General features: G+C 43.3%; 1 protein-coding gene across 2 annotated transcripts in view; it reads left to right on the top strand.

The window, feature by feature from the left end:
* The first annotated feature begins 773 nt into the window (after positions 1-773).
* Positions 774-22,018, top strand: part of AP1S3 (adaptor related protein complex 1 subunit sigma 3) — a 53,827-nt gene continuing 32,582 nt past the window's right edge. For both annotated transcript variants that reach the window (XR_010410312.1, XM_064587147.1), the window contains exon 1: positions 774-921. Coding sequence is in view for 1 of the 2 variants with exons in the window: in XM_064587147.1 (XP_064443217.1) it covers positions 919-921 (3 nt within the window). In the remaining variant the exon portion in view is untranslated. The remainder of the gene's footprint in view (positions 922-22,018) is intronic.

Here is a 22,018-nt window from a genome sequence, read left to right as displayed (position 1 = left end):
GACTTCCACCAGTTTTGGCTTCCAGGGACCCCCCAGGCAAAGCCTTTTAACCTTTCCACACGGATCTCTTTAGGTATGTGATGAAACCAATGGACTCTCCCAAAAGAACCTGTGTATACACTCAAAACTCTGCTTACCACCTGGGGGTCTGGAGACTTCTGCCGCCCCAGGTAAAAACCCCAGACTTAAGAAAAATCAAGTGGAGGAGAGAGACTGGAGACTGGACGCCACAAAGTCTTAGGAGAGACTTAAAACCGCGCCTGTAGAAAACGATCTATGTCCTTGGTTTGCAGGATTAGAAGATAAAAAGAAAGAAAGAAGTCTAATTGCTTCTAGTTCTGCATCTGCCAACCGCTTCTGCCCTTGGCGGTTTAGGACGAGCCCACCTCTTGCCACTTCCCCTAAGCGTATTCCCAAGTGCCAGGGCGGAACACGTTTCTCAAATAAATGAACGACACGTTCCCCGCACAGAATCCGGAAAGCGGCCCCCTCAGGGCTCCCTGCTCAGCGCTTCCCAGCGCCCGGGGGTGCAGAGGCGCGGGCAGGTGCAAGTGCACCTGCTGCCGCCCGCGGGGCGCTGGGCTGGGAGAGCTGCGGCGCGGGGCGGGGGGCGCGGGGGAGAGGACGCGGTGGAGGAGGCAGAGGAGAAGATGGAGGAGGGGGAGGAGGGGGTGGGGGAGGGAGGGGAGGGGAAAAGCAGGGGAGGGGGGAAGGAGCCCGAGGGAGAGGGGAGGAGCGCGGGGAGGAGTCTGCAAACTTTCAGTTCGAGGGCATTGTGGGAAGCAGCCGTGGTCTGAGGCGGGCACCTCACCTGTCAGCCGCGCGGGCTCCTGCGCTCGCCTCGCGCCCTCGTGACCCCCGCGCTCGCCGCTCGCCGCTCGCCGGGCGGCGGGCGGGGGCGGCGGAGGCCCGGCCACCATGGTGAGTGACCCGGGAGCGCGCGCCGGCGGGAGGCACCTGCGGCGGCCGGGGGGGGGAGCCGCCGCCAAGTCCCGGTCCGCGCGCGCCTGGGGTCGCGCCGCCGGACGGGGCGGACGCGCGGGCCACCGGGGACGCCGGTCCGGGACTCCCGCGGCCACGGGCGTCGCTCCTCATTCATTCGCTCGGTCGCTGAGCGCGTCGCCTGTGCCGGGCAGGGGGCCAGGCTCCGGGTGTCGCGGGGTCCCTCCCGGCGGACCTGTGCTGGCGGGGGGGGCTTACATTCTCGGACGAGGCTCTGGACGGAGGGAGACGTGTCGTCTACCGGGAAAATAAAGGTTACCTGCGCGAGTGAGGTCTCCGCGAAGGCCTCCTCGGGGAGGCGACATCTGAGCTGTTGGAGGTCCTGAAGGGGCGCTGCCCGGAGTGGGCGCGGACAGAGCAAAGGCCCAAGAGAAGACACTCTTGCTGGTAGAGCTGATGATACCCAGAGATCAGAGCCAGTTGAGGCAGGTCCTGGAAGGAGTTGGGGTCTTATTCCAACGGAGTTGAGCCTTGGGAGCGTTTTTCGCAATATAACAGACCTTATTCCTCCTACACTGAAAAAAAGGCCTCTGGCTGTTGGTGGAGAGTGGACTGGGGTGTGTGTGAGGAGGGGTGTCAACGTAGAAGCAAGGAGACGAGTTTCAGTGCCCCAGGTGAGAGAGATCCTGGCATGCACTTGGGTGAAAACTGTAGCTTCCGGGGCCTCTTCCAGTGCCTTCGGTCGGGGGGCTAGTGTTTTGAGAGTGTGGGGGTCCCCCTTGCCCAGGTGAGCTCACTTCCCAAATATAAGCAGGAACAGAAGTGACCTGCACTCTGAGGGCTTGAGCACCCACCTCAGGCAGGAGCAGAGGGCCTGTGGCTGCAGAAAGTTGGTGGACAAGGACTGCAGTGGGGTGCTGAGCCCCTGGACAGGAAGGCCACAGATGCCGGTCCCCGGAGGAGGTTTGGTTGCACAGGCTAGAGGTGCCCTGGTTGTTTGTTGAGGGTTCCTTGTAAGTACAGCACGATGCAAAAAGGAGGCTGTAAATAATGGAGCAGCTCTGTGGGCTTGCTCAAGTTTCCCAAGGAACGCGGTGACAGTGTGCCTAGATTGCTGTTATCATTTGCCTAATGGAGGGTGGAATAAGGCCCTGGAATTGCTGAGTAGCAAAATGCTGCTTCCATCCCGACAGCTGGGGTAGGATCCTTGCTCTAGACAGTGCTCGCTGCAGAGTTTTCTTTTTCCTTGCTGGTGTCATATAATCAGGTAATCAGAATTTCCCTAGCTTTTCCACCAGGCCTTGCCCAACAGAAGTGTTCATGTTATTATTGAGCACTTCTGATAGGCCGTGCGGGATGCTCAACCCTTCCCATTCACTGTCTCAGGCAATCCTTGCAGCAACCAGATGAAGGTAAGGATTATGCTCTTTGCCTTTTACCTGCTCTGACCTGTTTCAGCAGTGTGTTCTTGGACAGTCCTCTTGGCCTCTCTGTGCCGGTTTGCTGATTTGTGAAATGGGGATAATAAGAACGGGTTCTCCAAGTGCTGTCTGGGGACCCTAAGGAGTCCCTGAAACTTTTCAGAGGTCCATGAGACCCAAGTATTTTCATAATAGTTCATAATAGCACTATGATATTATTTGCCTTTTTAACATTCATTCCTACGCAACTCTATGTGGCGTTTGCTTGAGACTAACGTGCCCTGGGATAGCGTGACAGTTTGAATGCAGAAGCAGCTCAGGGAGTCTAGCTGCCTTCTATTGAGCCAGACATGAGGGAGATTTGAAAAACTGTAAAACTGTGCCACTCTTCTCATGAATTTTTTTTTCTTTTTTTTCTTTGGAAAATATTGTGACTGATGATAAGAAAGTTATTTCTGTTAATGTGTGAAACTACTTAAAAAATGAATTAGTAAATATCTAAAATTTTTTTCCCATTGAAATATATATTACAGTACCTACCAAGGGAAGCAACCTACATAAATAAAAGGTCTTGGGCGTTATCTATTTTTAAGAGTGTAAAGGAGTCAGACACAGGAGTCATTAACTCTGTGAGTTAATGCAAGTGAATGCATTTAGAGCAGCTTTGCCCACTGTAAGAGCTCAGGGACTGTGGCATCTCATCTGGTCTTCCTGCCGTGAGGTGACCCTCCCTGTTGCCCAGCAGCTTTGGCTTTTTGGGAGGGCCACTTGGTGACTCCCCGTTTTTCTCTTGCTCTGTTCCTGACTTTTGCCAACTCTTACTCTAGGAAACTGGAAGATGCTTACAGCATCCCACCTGCTACCTCCCCACAGGAAATGGTTCTTCATTCCCTTGTGCCAGTGGTCCAGATTTCTAGCACAGAGACTTTATACCTCCTGACTCTTGGGACTGTGTTTGTATCTGGATTATCTCGTTTGAATCAACTTTGTACTTGTGCACCCTGTCTTTGTTTTTGAAACCTCTGCCATGGAAAACAATGTGGGGTTATTGTGTTTCAGGGATTCCCGTGATTTCTGAGCCCAGTGTACTTAAACATCTTAGTGGGAAGAATTTACTACTGAATGGTTGACAATGTTGATGGAAGAAGGAGGATTTTTCTTTTATTTCTTTATTCTGTTTTCCTGTAAGAAAATAGCAGTGGGGGATTTAGAGGGTGACGTTTGAAAAGCTTTAGGGACACCTTTGGTAAAAATGCAAATCGACTTTGCTTTATGTAGTCCGCATACTTCTGAAAAGTTAAAGTGACTTTTAAAACCACATTGTCAACAAAATAGAGGAATTACCCATTGAAAGAAACTCAAATAGTGACCGGTTTTTTGAAATATGAATCATCATCTTCTTGTGCTACAGATCCAAGTCTTATAACGTATGCTCTTTATCTAAAGTGAGATAGACTTACACACACACACAAAAAAATCCAAATCACGGATTCTTTGGTGTGATTTTAAATCTTCCTTTAGAGAGAGAGACCTTCCCAAGCTGAACTGTGAAGCCGTTTCTTTATGAGAATTGATGTTAGTTTGCAACAGTATGAGTGCACCCTTCTCCTAAATCAAGTAATTCAAAGTTGCCCATGGTCATCCTCATCTTACTGAATTACGTGGAAACAGGAGGGGTGAAGAGGAGTTGCAGAGGGTGAGGCGGGGAGAACTTTAACAAGAACCTGGAGATCCTGCTATGCTCCCCCTCTCCTCACCCAGTATATCAATTTAATTGTCCCAGGCTTGAGTGAATTGTAATAACCGTGTCATTATTTTGGCAGTTGAAGTTCTAGTTCGAGGGTTTAGTAGTTTCTTACAGTGATGAGCATTTTCCTGCTCTGAGGCCTGGTTTGGGTTGCTGGCCAGCAGTGAGTGTGGAGTAGAGGGGGTTGGGAATAGGGGAGGGAAATGTCCCTCTGTGGTGTTCAGTTGTCTCCAGAGGGTAAACCACAACAGCCCTTCCCCAAGGTCTCCCAACAACACCGGTGAGACTTGTATTTACCCCTCTCCGGGATTGTTACTTCTGAGTTCCCATAACTGGCTTCTGTGGCAAATGCCATCAACAGCTTTCAATTTTTATATGGCCTTTTACCAACAGCATTGGAAGGAAGTGGTCAGCAGATTGTGTATTTGCCACAGGGCATTTTCAGTGTGTGTCCTTTTGGGTCCCATGAATGATTTGATTATCGGCTGAGACAGAACGGATAAAGCTAACCCTCCTCCCCACTCCACCCCCCAACACAAACAAAGAAAACTCCTTGAAGAGTCCCCAGAGATAAGCATTTTTAGATATCTCCATGACTCATTCCTTCAATATTGTTTTGTTGTTACAATGGCCAGAGGTTCTCCCAGTGGTCTGAAACTTCACTGGGGTAACTTCTTTCCTGGGACCCTTACTTACCTCTCAGAAAGTCTCCTTTCTGGCATATCTTGTTCTTCTCTGATGGAATTCTTTGTTTTCCCCAAAGTATCCGAGCCATTTACCCAGGAAAAACTCCCTTTTGACCACCCAGATCCCCCAGATCCTGTGATGTGAGAGGCTGCACACAGAAACCAAAGGCAAAGCCCCTTGAATTCTTTCAGGGCTGCACTGACCTGTCTCATCAGCATCCTGACCAGCTGGAGAAAATGTGCTCATTATGTGGCTCCTGATAGGATAAATTGTGATTTTTAACTATGATAAAGGAGTGCTGCAAATTATTTACATTAGAAATGAAATGCTCGCTGCCTCTCTCTGTCAAATAAATAAATAAAATCTTTAAAAAGGGGGGGCACCTGGGTGGCTCAGTCGGTTAAGCGTCTGCCTTCAGCTCAGGTCATGATCCCGGTGTCCTGGGATCAAACCTCGAATCGGGCTCCCTGCTCGGTGGGAAGCCTGCTTCTCCCTCTCCCACTCCTCCTGCTTGTGTTCCCGCTCTCTTGTGTTTCCACTCTCTCTGTCTCTCACTCTGTCAAATAAATAAATAAAACCTTTAAAAAAAAAAAAAGAAAGAAATGAAATGCCATTGACATATTACGACATATTATGAGGAAGCTGGCCTTTGAAAAATCTCTGACAGAGTCCCAGGTCTGAGAAGTCAGATCTGAAATGGCTTTCTCTAACGAGTTTCTGAAAAGTGCCTGGGGGAAAAGAATACAAGCGTTCATTAGTTTCTCAGTGTGATGGGACATAGACCTAATGCACGTCCGGTCAAGAGGAAGGGCATTCAGGATTCCATAATTTAATGTCCTTGATGGATCTTTTCTAGCAGGATTTCAGGGCTGGTAAGAAATGGTGGGTGTGTGGTAGGGTTCAGTGGATACTTAAATACTACAGGAACCTTCTTTCCATACTGGGTCATTAAAGAGGGGAAACTGAGGCCATTGCTTGCAAGCTGCCATGCTTCTACTCATTCTTTTTTTTTTTTTTTTTTAAGATTTTATTTATTTATTTGTCAGAGAGAGAGAGAGCAAGAGCACAGCAGGGGGAGCAGCAGGGAGAGGGAGAAGCAGGCTCCCTGCTGAGCAGGGAACCCGATGCGGGACTGGATCCCAGGACCCTGGGATCATGTCCTGAGCCGAAGGCAGACACTTAACCGACTGAGCCACCCAGGCATCCCACTTCTACTCATTCTTATGGAGAAGGGACAGCAAGGGATAAACGTGACGTATACAGATCATCTTAGATTAAAAAACTTCTCTACACCGAAACACGAATACACTTGGGTCCAAGATGCAAAATTCATACACTTTAAAGATAAAAACCTAAGAAATAGCTTGTTTATGGCTGGCTGCTTAAGATTAGCATACTACATCTCACAAAAATGTTGAGCTGGTATTCTAGGGCAGGGGTAAGAAAAATTTTTCTGTAAAGGGTTGGGTTGGAAGTATTTTAGGCTTTGTTGGTCCTGTAGTCTCTGGTATTGTCATTTAACTTTTCTATTATAGAATGAAAGCAGTCATGGACAAGATGCAAATGAGTATGCCTATGTTTTTTTTTTTTTTTTAAAGATTTATTTATTTATTTGAGAGAGTGAGAATGAGAGAGAGAGAGTACATGAGAGGGGGGAGGGTCAGAGGGAGAAGCAGACTCCCTGCCGAGCAGGGAGCCCAACGCGGGACTCGATCCCAGGACTCTGGGATCATCACCTGAGCCGAAGGCAGTCGCTTAACCAACTGAGCCATCCAGGCGCCCCGAGTGAGGCTATGTTTCAATAAAACTTTATTTATAAAAACAGGTGGAGGGCCAGAACTGGGCTGTAGGCTGTGGTTTGTTGACCTGTGTTCTAAGGTAACTTCCATTAATTCACTGTATTTGACAAATGAATTGGACACAGTGCTCTAGGTAGGACTGGCTATATAATTTGTGGCACCCAAAATGAAAATGTAGGGTCCCCTGTTAAAAAATTATTGAGAATTTCCAGATGACTGCAGAGCATTAAACCAGGTGTAGGATCCTTCTGAACTCTAGGCCCCAGAGGTTGTGTTAAATAAATCAGAAGCTCATACTGTCCCAGAGCCCATGTTCTTGGTGGGGAGTTCTCTAAACTTTCTAAATATTCTGTATCAATTACACAGAAGAAGATATTATAGAGCATTGGTAAATCATCATCTCATTTTTACTTCATGGAATTTGCAGACATTTCTGAGGCGGGTGATGTGGGGACCAGTCGGGGCATGTGGAATTGGGAGCAGTCCTGGCCTTGGTGCCTACTTCAGGCCCTGCCATTTCAACCCTTTGTGGCCTGAGGAAGTGGGTCCCTTCATCCAGCTGACTCAGCTGGCCCTTGGTCACTTCCTGAACCAGTTCTGGCTGGACAGAGAGTTCAGGATCCATATCCTTCTCCCAGGCATTGCCTTTGTCCATGTCCCCATGGAGCCTTGGGTGCCAGACCTCATGGCTTCCCCAGCCCCTCCCAGGTTTGCCCTAAAAATCTGGGTGTGGTATCTTTTGTCAACGTAAATCCTGTACATTAGCTCCCCATTTGTGTAAAATAAGGCAGATATGCCCATACAGAAACTGGGAACTTTTAGCAGGATATGCAAGAAACAGTGATTCTTTCTGGGAAGGGCTCTAAGCATCTGCCATGGTTAAGTTTTACCTTTTATTGTATGTTCTATTAGGCCATTCGGTTTCCTCTATTTGAATGTTATATCTTCTAAATTATATGAAAAATGACTTTTTAAAATTTGTCATTTATATTATTTCTCCAGCAAAACTCTGTTTTGTTTTCCCCCATTTTTTAACTTCTTAAAGTTGGATGTGTCTGGAATTGGGATGGAAACAGAAGTTCCCTGAAAATACACACACACACACACACACACAGAGGCTTTCTCTAACTTGGGCTCTTGGCCAGACTTCTGAGATTCCTGTTTGTACCTTGCTTTCATATGAGAATTGAGAATAGCCGAGGGGGCAAAAATGTGATTCATCTTTCTCGTTTCAGTGAGTCTGAAAACTTCTGCCAATAATGTAGAATGCTTCTAGTCTCTTTGTAGGACTAAACCATTAATGTACAGAGATGGCTGTCAGATCACCTGGGGTTGGCCTCTCTGCATTCAATAGAGAGCCAAGCATTCCAGTGAGATTAAGAAGTCATGTCCCTGAAAAAGTCCAGAAGGCCCCTTCGAATGTGGCATCAGATTCTGATTATCACTGAACTGTTCTGCCCCCAATTTCAGTGTCTGCTGCACACCCCCAACTTCCCTTGCCTTCCTTAAAAAAAAAAAGAAAGAAAAAAAACCATCAACTTTTCATTACGCAGGTGAAACTAGAAAAGACTCGAAAAAAATGTTGTTTTCAGAGAAGTGTCAGAACTTCATCGGGGGACAGGACATGCTGTTGGAAGACACATCTCTGTTGTGTAAGTTACTCCTTCCCTGTGGAAGTGACACACAGGGAGTTTTGCCCAGCTTTCCCCCCCTGGAGACGCTTGCAGAGGCCGGTGTCAGATGTCAGGGCAGTGTGTCCAGGAAGAGAATGAGATGAGGGAGACAGCCCCAGGCCCTGCATGTAAGCTTTGTGATCTTGAGCACTTTGCTTATCCCTCTGCACGGGGCCCACTTCCTCAATTTACCTGAAGATCGAACAAGATAATCCAGTCGAAGCCCTTCACGTGAGGCCTGGCACCTAGAATGCATTCCATCAACCTTAGCTAGGCTATTCTTAAGAGAAACAGGAAAAAAACTCACGAAATGTTTAAAAATGGTTCATAAGTGGGCGCCTAGGTGGCTCAGTTGGTTGAGCGACTGCCTTCGGCTCAGGTCACGATCCTGGAGTCCCGGGATCGAGTCCCGCATCGGGCTCCCTGCTCGGCAGGGAGTCTGCTTCTCCCTCTGACCCTCCCCCCTCTCATGTGCTCTCTCTCTCAGTCTCTCTGTCTCAAATAAATAAATAAAGTCTTTAAAAAAAAAAATGGTTCATAAGTTGTTTTTTTTCTCCCCCTAGGAAACTTATTTGAACCAATGAACTAAAGAAACAAAATATCGTAGACTGTAAACACGGGGGAGGTGGGAGAAGGTAAGGGTTATTGTGAGATCACAGTGTTTTTCCAGTGTGATTCAAAACCCAGTGTATGTCTAGGACATTTTTCTTGTATTTCTTAGACAAGTACTTTCAGTTTCTTTACCAAGAAGCCAAGTCCTCAATTCTAGGTGCACTACCTTTCAAAGCCTGTTCGGCCTCGTGACTTCCATACTTTAAGGATTCAGATAATCTACATCAACAGTCTTGGTAAAATAAGAGGGAAGGGGAGACTTGATTGTATAACAAGGCAGATCCGTCTCTCAGACTGAATCTGAACTTTGAAAGAGGATGATGGATGTGCCATCTCCCGCCTCCTAACAAATTTTGTTCAGGCTATACACATCGTTGTCAAGGTATAAAGGCCCTGGGGACGGATTTTTAATGAGTGCCGGGTAGGCTGCAGTAGGAAGAAAATGAAAGTTCTTAACATTTAAGTGGTCATTACCGTGCAGGGTGCTGAGGTTAGCATAGTAAGCATAGCCTCTCAAACTAAGTTTGTTCCTGATCACAAAAAAATTCACATTAAGAAAGATCAAATAAGCATCACTATGAAATACGGATAGGGTCCCAAGTTATTAATGTTTCATTTGACTTCAAAGTCATAGTGAAATTTGCCTGGAATGTCTACTCTCTATTTCTAGTATCTTTTTGCTCCTTAAATGATTTGAAACAGAACTGAAGGCCAGTCTGCCTCTCAGAAGACTCCAGACGAAAAACCTAATTAGAGGAGTATTTACTATAAGACAAAAATTAAATGATTAACAGGTATTGTTGGTACATTCCAAATTGATTACACTGTCCAGAGGAAGTGATAAATGAAAAAATAATATGTGAATCACTTTTCAGGTTTTTTTTTTTTTTCTTTCACTTAAAACAAGAACTCTTTGAGTTCTTAACTGGGGGGGTTATTAGAAAAGAAACACTCACAAGTGTAAGATCTGTTTCTTGATTACAAGAAACTTGTGTCATTGGGAAGAAATGTCTCACATGCATAGCAAATCTAGATGAGTGTGGGAGTGGATAATTAAGCACCAAAGTATTTTGCTCAGATTATATAATTGCTGTAGGAATTCGTGGAGCAGGACTTGGAAGGGGCTCATGGGAGAGAGAGAGGCATGGGACTGAGTCCAGAAGGGCAGGGCGATCCTGCCTTTAGCTTTTCAGAAGAGAGCATACTGTGCGTGTGCTGGATGTGCGTGTGAGTGGCAGGGGTTAATAAGCAGACCGGAAAGACAAGCAATTATAAGGAAATGCAAATCCTGGAGGAGAGCCTGGTTTCTCACTGATGCCCCCTTGTCTAACTTTGCTCTCCCATCAGCCCCACTAGGACAGGATTCATCCGGTATCGTCCGGGAATGAGAACTCACAAGTGGATTTTCCAGATAGCTCAAAAGGACAAAGTTTTTTTTTTTTAATTTTAGAGGTAAAAAAGATGTTAATACCCTCTGCAAGCATTTGGGGAAGTGGATCAAAAGTAGCTTGAGGCTTGTCCAAAATCAGGAGCAGCCTCACTTCATTCCTTCACTCCACTGCTTGGTTTTGGAGACGAGTTGCGTTCTTAGCAGCCAAGGTGCAGTGTTACTGAAATTGCAGGTGTATTTAAGAGTCTGTGTGTCTGTCTGTGTGTGTTTGTGTTGTCTCCGAGTGGGTTAGTTCCCTGGTGTATCTCTAAAACACCATCTGCTGTTCTTTCCCTCACCTACCCTGCATGTCTGTCCCCAAACTCTCTTCTACCACTTTCATGTCTGTTTTGAGAAGGAAAGGTCATTTTAATGGCAGCATAAGACAGACATCACTAGAAAGACAGAAGAGCATAACACTTGGAAGGATGGCTGCCCTGGAAATAAGGGGACTCCGGGTCATCACCAATAGCTATGACCTTCACCATTCCCCTACCTCCCCAGGCCTGTTCTTGCTGTCCCGTGAGGCAAGCACGGACCTGAGGCATACTCTTAAATTAAAAGTCCTTTCTGGCTCTCACAGTCTGTGATGAGCCACAGGACAATCCTCTGCCTTTCCAAAGCTAATATACACTATTTTCTGTATGTGTCAGAATTGGAGACAGGGCTGGCCTGATGCTCAGTTGTTGATCCGTGTGTCCTCATGTTGCTCTTGATGAGGACTTGGGCTTGTCCTCACTGCAGCGAGCAGGTGGAATTTTCATGTCCGCAACTGGCCGGAAGGAGTGATGGCCGCACCAACACAGAGTGCACGTAACTAGATAGTGAGTCACTGCATTGCTCACACTTCTGTTTGTTTACGGAGTCTAGGCACGGTAGTAAGTGCAATTTTAGCCTCAGTCAGGTGTAAAAGAAACACAGCATTATCATTTTGCTTTAGGTCAAAATTACCGAATACCTACTGTGGTCTAAACCCATACCTGGAGATTATGAAGAGCTATAAAGGAAACAAAAATGATAATGCTTCTGATCCCATGGCGGGGGATGGGGGGGGACATATACATAGAGTAGCTTGTATGCTACCCTAAACTGTGGCTTTCTTCAAAGAATGTTGAAAATGAAGCTGTGGTCAGCAGAGGCTAGGGTTCATAGGGAAGTGGACATTTTGAGACGGGTCCTGAAAGGATGTTACAGACCTGCTCCCGGGAGGAGCGTATTTCAGATATGGGCAGGGGGGAGGAGCCAGGTGGTGAGGTGGGTCCCAGCGGGGGGGGGGGGGGGGGGGGCTCAGGGTCGGCAAGCCCAATGGTGTGGGTGCATAGGGGGCTGAGTTTGGAAAACACACACACACACACAAAACACCCAGATATCTAGTGCACGAGGAAAAGTAGAGGACTTTGGTGGAGGATTTTGAAAGACAGGAGATTTTCTCCATGTCATTCATCTGGAGGACAGTCCAGGAAGGTCTGGCTTTTTTGTCTTCTGTTCAGGACCATCATTCCATAGATGGGGACTATGAGCAGTGTGACAGGCACTGCTTGGGACAGCACCTAAACTAAATCCCTGTCCCTCTGTCTTATTTTTGGATGGTGGAGGGTAGTATGTACACGTACGGATGTTACTGATTTGAAGTGTTAAAAAAAAATGTAAAGTTTTATGTTCACCTTCTTTGTATTAGGTAAGTTGAACAACTACACCCATTTCTCAGGAGAACTTGAGCCTATCTTTGCCTATGATCATTTTATTTTATTTTATTTTTAAAAGATTTTATTTATTTAAGACTTTTTAATAAAACCAGCCTTTAAATCCCATTTTCTGAGCTCCTTCTTATAGCCAGTGAATGTAATTATATTTTTCAGTAAAAGAACAGCTTTGCAATAATCATTATATTTTTAGCAAATATCTACAATGTGAATGCTTCTATGATATACTTCCAATTTAGAATTATATTCTGTAGTAGAGTCTTGACTGGAAGCTAAAAATTTTAGACCTTGAGCAAAAGTGACCCAAAAGAGGTGTAAAGTTCTTTTTTATTAACTGCAAAATAAGACCTTCATAAACAGAGTAGGACTTCCTTTTCTTTACAAAGCATCTTTTTTACCCCCAGTTTTATTGAGATAGAATTGACTAATGCATCTTGGGGTGGTATTTTTTTTTTAGTAACATCATTGAAAGATTTATAATTAAATATCAGTTTTACTGCCAACTCACACATTTATGGGTGCCAATGACTTTATTGTTTATTTTGTAGCTACACATTGCTAAAATTAGATTTGATTTCTGAATTTTAAAATAACGAGTTAAAATGTGCAAGGAAAAGAAGTGAGAAAATAGAGTGTACTTTTCTAACACGGCCAGTTTCTCTACTAAGTGATGTAAAGAATGTTTATTTCCAGCAAAAGTGATCCCAAAACATCTGTTGTATTCTCCCTTAAAAAAAACAACAAACTTCATGCTGTTTGGGAGGTCTAATAAAAGAGAAACAGATGTTTAAATTGAAGATGTTAAATCCATCTTCAGCCCTGTCGACACATGGCGATTGCAATGACCACCCCCGCAAAAGGGTCAGGCTGGTACAGGGCGTGGTCTGGTGCTCCCAGTGCTGCTTTTCCTCGGGAGCTGGAGCCTCCAGGTAGAGAGTAGAAGCACTTTGGCCAATGCATGTTTATGTCATCATCCACCCTTCATCACTCACACTAAGAGTAGAAGGGGCCCAGAAAGGAATCATATAATGAGATTTGAGCAGGAGGTCAGGTTCATTATCAAGTAATGAGCCCTGAAGTGACTTTAATGGCAATTAAGATAGCATTAAACTGTGGACCTGTGACTGAAACTTAAATCTGTGACAATGAAATAAAGTCACCTTAATGGATATAGCATGTATAAAATACCGCGCTGGCGGTTTTTAAAGTTTTCTGGGGTAAGAGCCCTTTTGAAAATCTGCTGAAATTTCTGCACCTATTCCCTAGATCAATTGCTCATAAATCTAAAATTTTGCATAGACTTTTAAGAAGTTTACCCATACCACTCTCCCTTTTAAATTATCCTTAAACCTTGGGCATTTATTTTAAAGGTATAGAATCCTACCTGAATGCAAAACCTAGCACTACCACCTATATCTTGATGACTCAAGAAAAGTCTTTTAAGTGTCGACAACTTTATTTCTTTTATCTTTGATATGATACATCACCTAAGTATGTGGATTCAGTAGTATAATATGTGTAAATGTGCCCCAAACCATGCTCGCCATGCAGTGGGTGGTTTTTATTGATAAATATAATTGTCATGTGGAATACTGTGTTCATATTGGTCAATAGACTGAGTCTTCCTGGAGGAAAGGGTCCCTGAGAAGTTATAGAGGCCAGACAAGGTACCTTTTCCCCTAGAGATGTGTTCACAAATTCTTCCAAATTGTCCTTTTTTTTCAAGGACTCTGAACAGACCACTGCTGCTAACACAGATGTTTTCAGACAAGTTACTATTCAGTGGATCCTGAAGCCACTTTCTGGTTGTCATTCCAGCCATGGAATGACCACACCATGGTTGATTGGACTGTGTCTTCTATAGAGAGCTAATCTTGCCACTATGGGCTATTTTAATTGCCAGGTTATGAGGATTACCTGTAGTCTTCTGTGAACAGTCTACAGTGTTGTGGATGGTAGTGTTATGCACCTGTTGAACACAGACTAGGAAGGCTCAAAACCTGTAACTAGCAGTCTCATGTATGCTCTGCACACTGGAAGACTGCCTCGGATTGGTGGGAAGGATTGGTATGTGGATGGTGGGAAGACCTCAGGCTTTAGAGCCAGACTTATCTGTGTTGGAATCCCTCTCTGTCATTGACTAGCTTTTGAGCTTAGTCACTGACGTGGGTATTCTAGGACCTCGGTCTGGGGCCTTGTATCATCGTTCACTATCTGTTCCTTGCTGGCGATTATCGTGATTTTGATGGCTTGTGGCTACTCACACTTCCTGCTTCTCTTAGCAACACAGCATGTTCATGGCCTGGAGCCCTGACTTTGCTCAGAAAGAGGCCCTGTGATCTCTTGATTTGTTTTTGACAAGTGACCAACTGAAGTAGGCTTTTTTCAAATGTATGGAGATGAAAGGAATAATCATCCACTCTCTGTCATGGAGGTTTATCATCACCTTTGTTACATTACATTCCTAATTTAGCCGATTAACCTAAGATGATGAAGCTCATTCTGGTAGTATTGTGTTTTGTGGAATGCAGAGCAATGTACACATAAGAATGGTTTATGTGCTTGAATTCTTTGCTGTGGAATTAAAACGTTTTTAGATTTCTTAGGAAGCTAGGACCCATTGCTTTAGCTTTTATGACAAGGTTCACATGTTAAGTAGGTTTTATAAATCTGTGCATCATTCATTTTAGGTTGGTTAGTACCATGGTGTGAAGATGGTTCATAAACCTTTAAGGAAAATGATTGTTATCTGAAGGTTAAATCAGAACCTAAAAGAATTGCTACTTGGGTCTTTCTGGAATTAATTAACCCAGTCTCTCTGCTTTCCCTGGATTGAGTCCAAAATCAACCCTGGACAGTTTCTCCCAGACTTACCTCCTCCAGACTCTTCCTCCCAAAGAATATGTCTCCTACACTGGAGCCCATGACTGAAATTTACCACGCAAGGAGAATCAAAGACTGTCCTTAGTTTTATAGCAGAAGATACTCAAACATTTTCCAGTGTGGTTGATAGAACATTTACAGAATCAATGGTATTGTTTTACTAACTCTATCAATCCAATTGGTAAAATGAATTAAAAGTCCAAGTCAAAAATTAAACCATGTTCACTTAAAATAAAGTTGGGTCTTTGTTATTACTGTCAGCCTGAAATCTCTTGTACAGTCTTGGGATTCTTGCTGTATTTTTTAGTTTAATGTTCAAACCTCGTTTTGATTGAAGTACAAATAAGTTTCTGTATTTGAAGCATGAGGCTGTTTTGCAAATGGCGGATGTTCCCATGATCAGTGAGAATTTTGTTCATGAAGTTTGTTAGGGTCTTTGGAAAACTGGTCCTGGGCACATGCGCCTGATTATTTCGGCCTGGAATGGTGACCAGGGAATGGTTTAAGTGTTACTTTTCAAATATATTTGGTTTCACAATTTGGTGATGTCTGAGAAACAGAAAGGCCAACCCTTTGTCATTTTTGCCTCTTTGTTAAACTCAGTTCTGATGGGTGTGGTCTCTGGTCCTAGGCTGCAAGCTCTGAACTAGACAGAGCAGAACAAAGAGCAGAGAATAGCCATTTCCTATTGTTAACAGAGTGTCAGACAGTTGGGGTTGAAAGGAACCGTGGAACTTATTTCAGGTGCCCCACACCGGAGATGCTGGTCAAATTTCCAATCACATGGAACTGGTTCTTGGTAAAATCTGGGATTGTAACCACAGTTGATGCCACTGGGCCGTGTTGTTTTTCCTAAGGCTGTTATTTCACTGACTCAATTGTAAATAGGTAGAGAATAAGCAAGCCTTAAACTACTCACAGGGCACCTAAAAACTACCAAATCACTGGGGCACCTGGGTGGCTCAGTCGGTTAAGCATCTGCCTTCAGCTCAGGTCATGACCCCAGGGTCCTGGGATCAAGTCCCGCAACAGGCTCCCTGCTCAGAGGGGAGTCTGCTTCTCCTTCTCCCTCTGCCCCTCCCCCTGCTTGTGCACTCTCTCTCTCTTAAATAAATAAATAAAATCTTTAAAAAAAACCACACCAAATCACATATTCCAATTTCTATAGCTTATGTCTAAGGGGCCCCAAGACATAAACACAACTCCCATGTTCCAAATGTCCTTCAAACCAGAATGCCCCTAGCATCTACAATTATATCATAGATGGGACTGTTAAAAATGGTGCCAAAATGACTTAATGTAAATACATACAAAGGCCTTGCATAGACATTTCTCCAAAGAAGATATCAAAATGACCAACATGTACATGCTCAGTGTCAACGATTCATTAGGGAAATGTAAGTCAGGATGATAATGAGATAGCACTTCATACCTGTTAGAATGGCTACTATTTAAAAAACCCAGAAAATAACAAGTATTGGCAAAGATGTGGAGAAATTGGAATTTTTAGGCAGTGCTGGTGGGAATAGAAAATGGTGTAGCTGCTATGGAAAATGGGATAGTGGTTCCTCAAAAAATTAAACAGAGAATTACCAGATGATCCAGCAATTTCACTTCTGGGCATGTACTCAAAAGAAGTGAAAGCAGGGACTTGAAAAAATTGTGGGGGCACCTGATGGTTCATTCTGCCTTCAGCTCAGGTCATGATCTCAGGGTCCTGGGATCGAGCCCTGCATTAGGCTCCCTGCTCTGTGGGAGTCTGCTTCTCCTTCTCCCTCTGCCCCTCCCCCCACTCGTGCTCACTCTGTCTCTCTCTCAAATAAATAAATAAAATCTTTTTTTTAAAAAAGATTTGTGCACCCATGTTTGTAACAGCATGATTCACCAAAAAGTGGAAGCAACCCAAATGTCCATTGATGGACGAATGGGTAAAATGTGCAATGTATACATACAGTGGGATATTACTGAGACTTACAAAGGAAGGAAATTCTGACAGAGGCTACACCATGGATGAGCCTTGAAGACATTATGCTAAGTGAAATAAGCCAGTCACAAAAGGACAAATACTGTGTAATTTCACTTGTATGACATATCTAGAGTAGTCAAATTCGTAGAGACAGAAAGTAGAATGGTAGTTGCCAGGGGCAAAGTTTCAGTTTGGGGAAATGAAAAAGTTCTGGAGTTGGGCGGTGGTGATGATTGCACAACATTATGGATGTATTTAATGACACTAAACTGTACATTTAAAAATGGTTAAAATGGCAAATTTTATGTTATGGATATTTTACTACCATAAAAAAATCTTAAATCCTTAAAAATTTAAACCATAATAAAAGGATAAGTCACTTCTTAAAAGAATATTGCAGTGAATGGGTCAGTAAGAGAGGAATCTTTTTTTTTTTAATGATTTTATTTATTTAGTTGAGAGAGAGAATGAGATAGAGAGCATGAGAGGGGGGAGGGTCAGAGAGAGAAGCAGACTCCCTGCCGAACAGGGAGCCTGATGCGGGACTCGATCCCGGGACTCCAGGATCACGACCTGAGCCGAAGGCAGTCGCTTAACCAACTGAGCCACCCAGGCGCCCAAGGATAAGTCACTTCTTAAAAGAATATTGCAGTGAATGGATCAATAAGAGAGGAATCTTTTTTTTTTTTAAAGATTTTATTTATTTATTTGAGAGAGAGAATGAGATAGAGAGCATGAGAGGGGGGAGGGTCAGAGGGAGAAGCAGACTCCCCGCCGAGCAGGGAGCCCAATGCGGGACCCGATCCTGGGACTCCAGGATCATGACCTGAGCCGAAGGCAGTCGCTTAACCAACTGAGCCACCCAGGCACCCAAGAGAGGAATCTTTAATGGTCTATTAAAAATAATAGCTGTCTAATTTATTGGGAATTTTCTATCCTTCACACAGTATTTGTTGAGCATTTTCTGCATAGTATTTCTTTGGTAAGTGGAACAGCAGATCTTTGCATTTAGGTAAGTAGCCATTACTTCACGTGTTATTTCAAGAAAGGGAATAACAATGCTTCTTTGGGCCAGCTGCAAACTTAGGAGTCGTGTATTTCAAAAACTACAAAAGAAAGAAGGGGGTCAGGTATCATTTTTTTCCCCTCTGTCATGTATTAAGCCACTAAGTCTAAATTTTCACTGGGCCAGCTGCATTTTGCTTTGGTCAAAAGACAGCTGTAACCTGGAATTTAAAATAAACACATGTGTGTGTGCATATGCACACACACACACAAACACATGACAACGATATTTGAGGTCAGGATCCCCAGGCAGTCATCCTGACTCAACAGCTTACTACTGATACAGTTTTGGGCAGCAGCTTCTCTTCTAGAACTGAGTTTCAACAGATTGCATCCAATAGTCTATTCAGCTTTAGCGTTTTGTGAACGTTCTGGTCATACATTGGGATTTTTAGTGCATATACAGATTTTAAAACATCTTGCTCTTGGCTCTTGGTCCATATAGTTCTTTTCTCATTTCTCAATCAAAAAAGTCCTCGAAGATTGCTTTTGAAGAAAATGTAGGAAACCCAGTAGACTCAGTAAATAGCCTAGACTTGAGAAGAGCCATGGTCAAAGATGTCAACGCATTTTTTTTTTAATTTTGTTATGTTATGTTAGTCACCGTACAATACATCATTAGTTTTTGATGTGGTGATCCACGATCCATTGTTTTCGTATAACACCCAGTGCTCCATGCAGTACGTGCCCTCCTTAATACCGATCACCGGGCTAACCAATCCCCCCTCCCACCTCCCCTCTAAAACCCTGTTTGTTTCTCAGAGTCCATAGTCTCTCAGGGTTCATCTCTCCCTCCGATTCCCGTCCCCTCATTTTTCCCTTCCTTCTCCTAATGTCCTCCATGCTATTCCTTATGTCCCACAAATAAGTGAAACCACATGATAATTGACTTTGATGTTAGATGGTGTCCTATTATGTCGTTCTCAGTGTTGCTATAGAAACATTTTTGTGAAAACTGCCATTAAGCCCCCTTGACGGTAATGCTGATGGAATCTGTTATCAACTCCCTCTGGAGTCAGCTGGTGGGTACTGCCGCTCTGCCATTCGAACAGGACCTGGAAAAAGCACGAGAACATGAAGGGATAGATGCTGACAGAGGCTTGGATCCCCATTCTGAAAATATTAGCTTGGAAATTAAAACAAAAGTTTTCCCAGGAAAACGAAAAAGTGAAATGGCTACCTCTAATGAATGGTTTTAAGAAAATTTTTTAATTTCCTACTTACTTAAAGTTTCACATGTCCTTAGAGGCTTACTTTCTACTTGTACCGTGGTAATTCACGTAATCTAGGTACATGCTAGGCACAAAGCCTGGTCTACTTTTATGCTGTCAAGATTTTTCCTTTGGCTGTAACTTTTTTCTGATAGTTGGTTGTCTCATTTTCTGGGAGGGGTAATATCGAATGTGCTGGAAGAACAGATATTTTATGTATCCAGTTGAAAAGTTAAATTTTAATCAACTAAACGCCACATCCCTGTGGCGATTACTTCATGATTGTTAGTCTTACCGGTAAATGGGCTAAGGGAGATTTTCTTTGGCTATAGATGATGGATTATTCCTTTTTTCTTTTCCTATAAAATTTATAGGAAGAAAAATTCATAGTGTTCTTATGTTGCTTTTTCATCTGCTGTCCTAGATTTATCTACCAAAGATTGGCACCGAATATACTTGCATGCTGATAGTATATCAACATTGCCCGGAAGAAATTAATTTATCTTCTCTCCCACAGGCAAAATTCTGCCATTAAGATGTGAAGCAGTGGTTGATTTAGACATAATTCAAAACCCATCAATATTATTCTAAGCATTAATCTTGTAAATTCTCACAGCTCTATTGTGAGTTAATTAAATAATTACATTTTACACATTAACTTTTCTTTTTTGTATTATGGAACTACTAATGAGTAAATTACTGCTTCATTGTCTTCATACAAGAGCAGATCTGCCATAGTCATTCATTCTTTCAAAAAGCATTTATTGAGGGCCTACTATGTGCCAGGCACTGTTCTGGAAGCTTGGGATACATCAATACACAAAAGACTACATGACTACCTCATGGAGCATACATTGTATACTGTGGAATAATGATAATAAAATAATAAAGTGGGACGCCTGGGTGGCTCAGTCAGTTAAGCATCTGACTCTTGATTTTGGCTCAGGTCATAATGTCAGGGTGGTGAGATTGAGCCCTGTGTCGGGCTTCATGCTGGGTGTGGAGTCTGCTTGGGGTTCTCTCTCTCTCTCTCCCTCAGCCCCTCAACCTCCCCTGCTAAAAAAATATGAAGGAGAAAATAATGATAGGCAGCAAAAATTATCTAAAACACAGCTAAATGATATAATGTGATATAAAAATAATCAGCTAAATGATATAAAAATATATAGGCAAAATGATATAAAATAATCCTTTGTTTATATCAAAAACTGAAATGTAACTGTGAATTTTACAAGGTGTGCATTTTACTTTACTGGAGTGATTCCTGAGAGGGGTTATTTAGGTTTGGCACATTTAGTAATGAAAGCATGTGGTCATTCGGAACCTGTCTGGTTTCTTTCTAACTTGGCAAGCATGCCTGCTGGAGAGCTATGCAGTTTTTCTAGTGTTTGTAATCAAGTCTGTCTGTACTTTTATTTTTCTAGAAGTTAGAAGTTTGACATTCTTTCTCTCTCTCTAACCTTTACTTCGTACAGTACCCATTCTCCTATAACAAATCTGATTCTGTACTTGATCAGTCAGCGTTAGAAATGGAGATTTTTTTTTTAAAGATTTTATTTATTTATTTGAGAGAGAGAATGAGAGAGAGAGAGCACATGAGAGGGGGGAGGGTCAGAGGGAGAAGCAGACTCCCTGCTGAGCAGGGAGCCCGATGCGGGACTCGATCCCGGGACTCCAGGATCATGACCTGAGCCGAAGGCAGTCGCTTAACCAACTGAGCCACCCAGGCGCCCAGAAATGGAGATTTCTGATACACTCAGACTAGTGAAGGCACAGAGTATCAGATTTAATCTTAGAATCATCATTGTTTGCAAGAGTTCTGAAAAACATTATAACTGAATTGTGTATATTGCTTGGGTAAAAAGCATAAAGCAAAAGGAAAAGAAAACCTCAACTCATTGAAACTTCAAAGCAAATTAGGTTAAGGATCAGCCTACGAGATACCAAACTACATTTTTAAAAAAAATTTTTATTTTTTTTATTATTTCAAGTTTTTACTTAAACTCTAGTTAGTTAATATATAGTGTTTTATTAGTTTCAGGAGTAGAATTTAGGGATTCATACAACACCCAATGCTCATACAAGTGCCCTCCTTAATACCCATCACCCATTTAGCCCATCCATCCTTCACCCACCTCCCCTCCAAGAGCCCTCAGTTTGTTCTCTGTAGTTAAAGAGTCTCTCTTATGGGGATGCCTGAGTGGCTCAGTCAGTTAAGTGTCTGCCTTCAGCTCAGGTCATGGTCCTGGGGTCCTGGGATTGAGACCCACATCAGGCTCCCTGCTCAGCGAAGAACCTGTTTTTCTCTCTCCCTCTGCTTGTGCTCTCTCCCTCTCCCTCTCTGTCAAATAAAGAAATAAAATCTTAAAAAAAAAAAAAAAGAGTCTCTCTTATGGTTTGCCTCCTTCCCTTTTTTCTTTCCCCTATGTTCATCTGTTTTTTTCCTTAAGTTCTACATACGAGTGAAATCATCTGATATTTGTCTTTCTCTGACTGACTTATTTCACTTAGCATAATACACTCTAGCTCCATCCACATCATTGCAAATGGCAAGATTTCATTCTTTTTTATGGCTGAGTAATATTCCAAACTACATTTTTTTTAGAAGTATATAAGAAGGGATATGGAATCTTGAATTACAATAAGGTATTAGCATGTACTTGAGCACGCATTGGTACTCTAAAGTAATTTAGAATGGTATTGGATACACATCTGAAGTATCTTATGGATCACTTACTTGGCAGAATAAACTTTGAGACTAAATGCTTCTGTCTTGACTTCAGAAGCATAGCACTCTATGTTGTAAACTTAATGGTAGAAAACACAATCTCCACAAGTATTTCAGGAAATCACACATAAACCTGTTTCAGTAGTCACTAT

This window comes from Mirounga angustirostris, unplaced genomic scaffold (genome assembly GCF_029215605.1).
Source record: "Mirounga angustirostris isolate CCGP_5_RB_7025 unplaced genomic scaffold, mMirAng1.0.hap1 SCAF_3, whole genome shotgun sequence".
Lineage (NCBI taxonomy): Eukaryota > Metazoa > Chordata > Mammalia > Carnivora > Phocidae > Mirounga > Mirounga angustirostris.
This window is presented reverse-complemented; position numbering and strand designations above follow the sequence as displayed.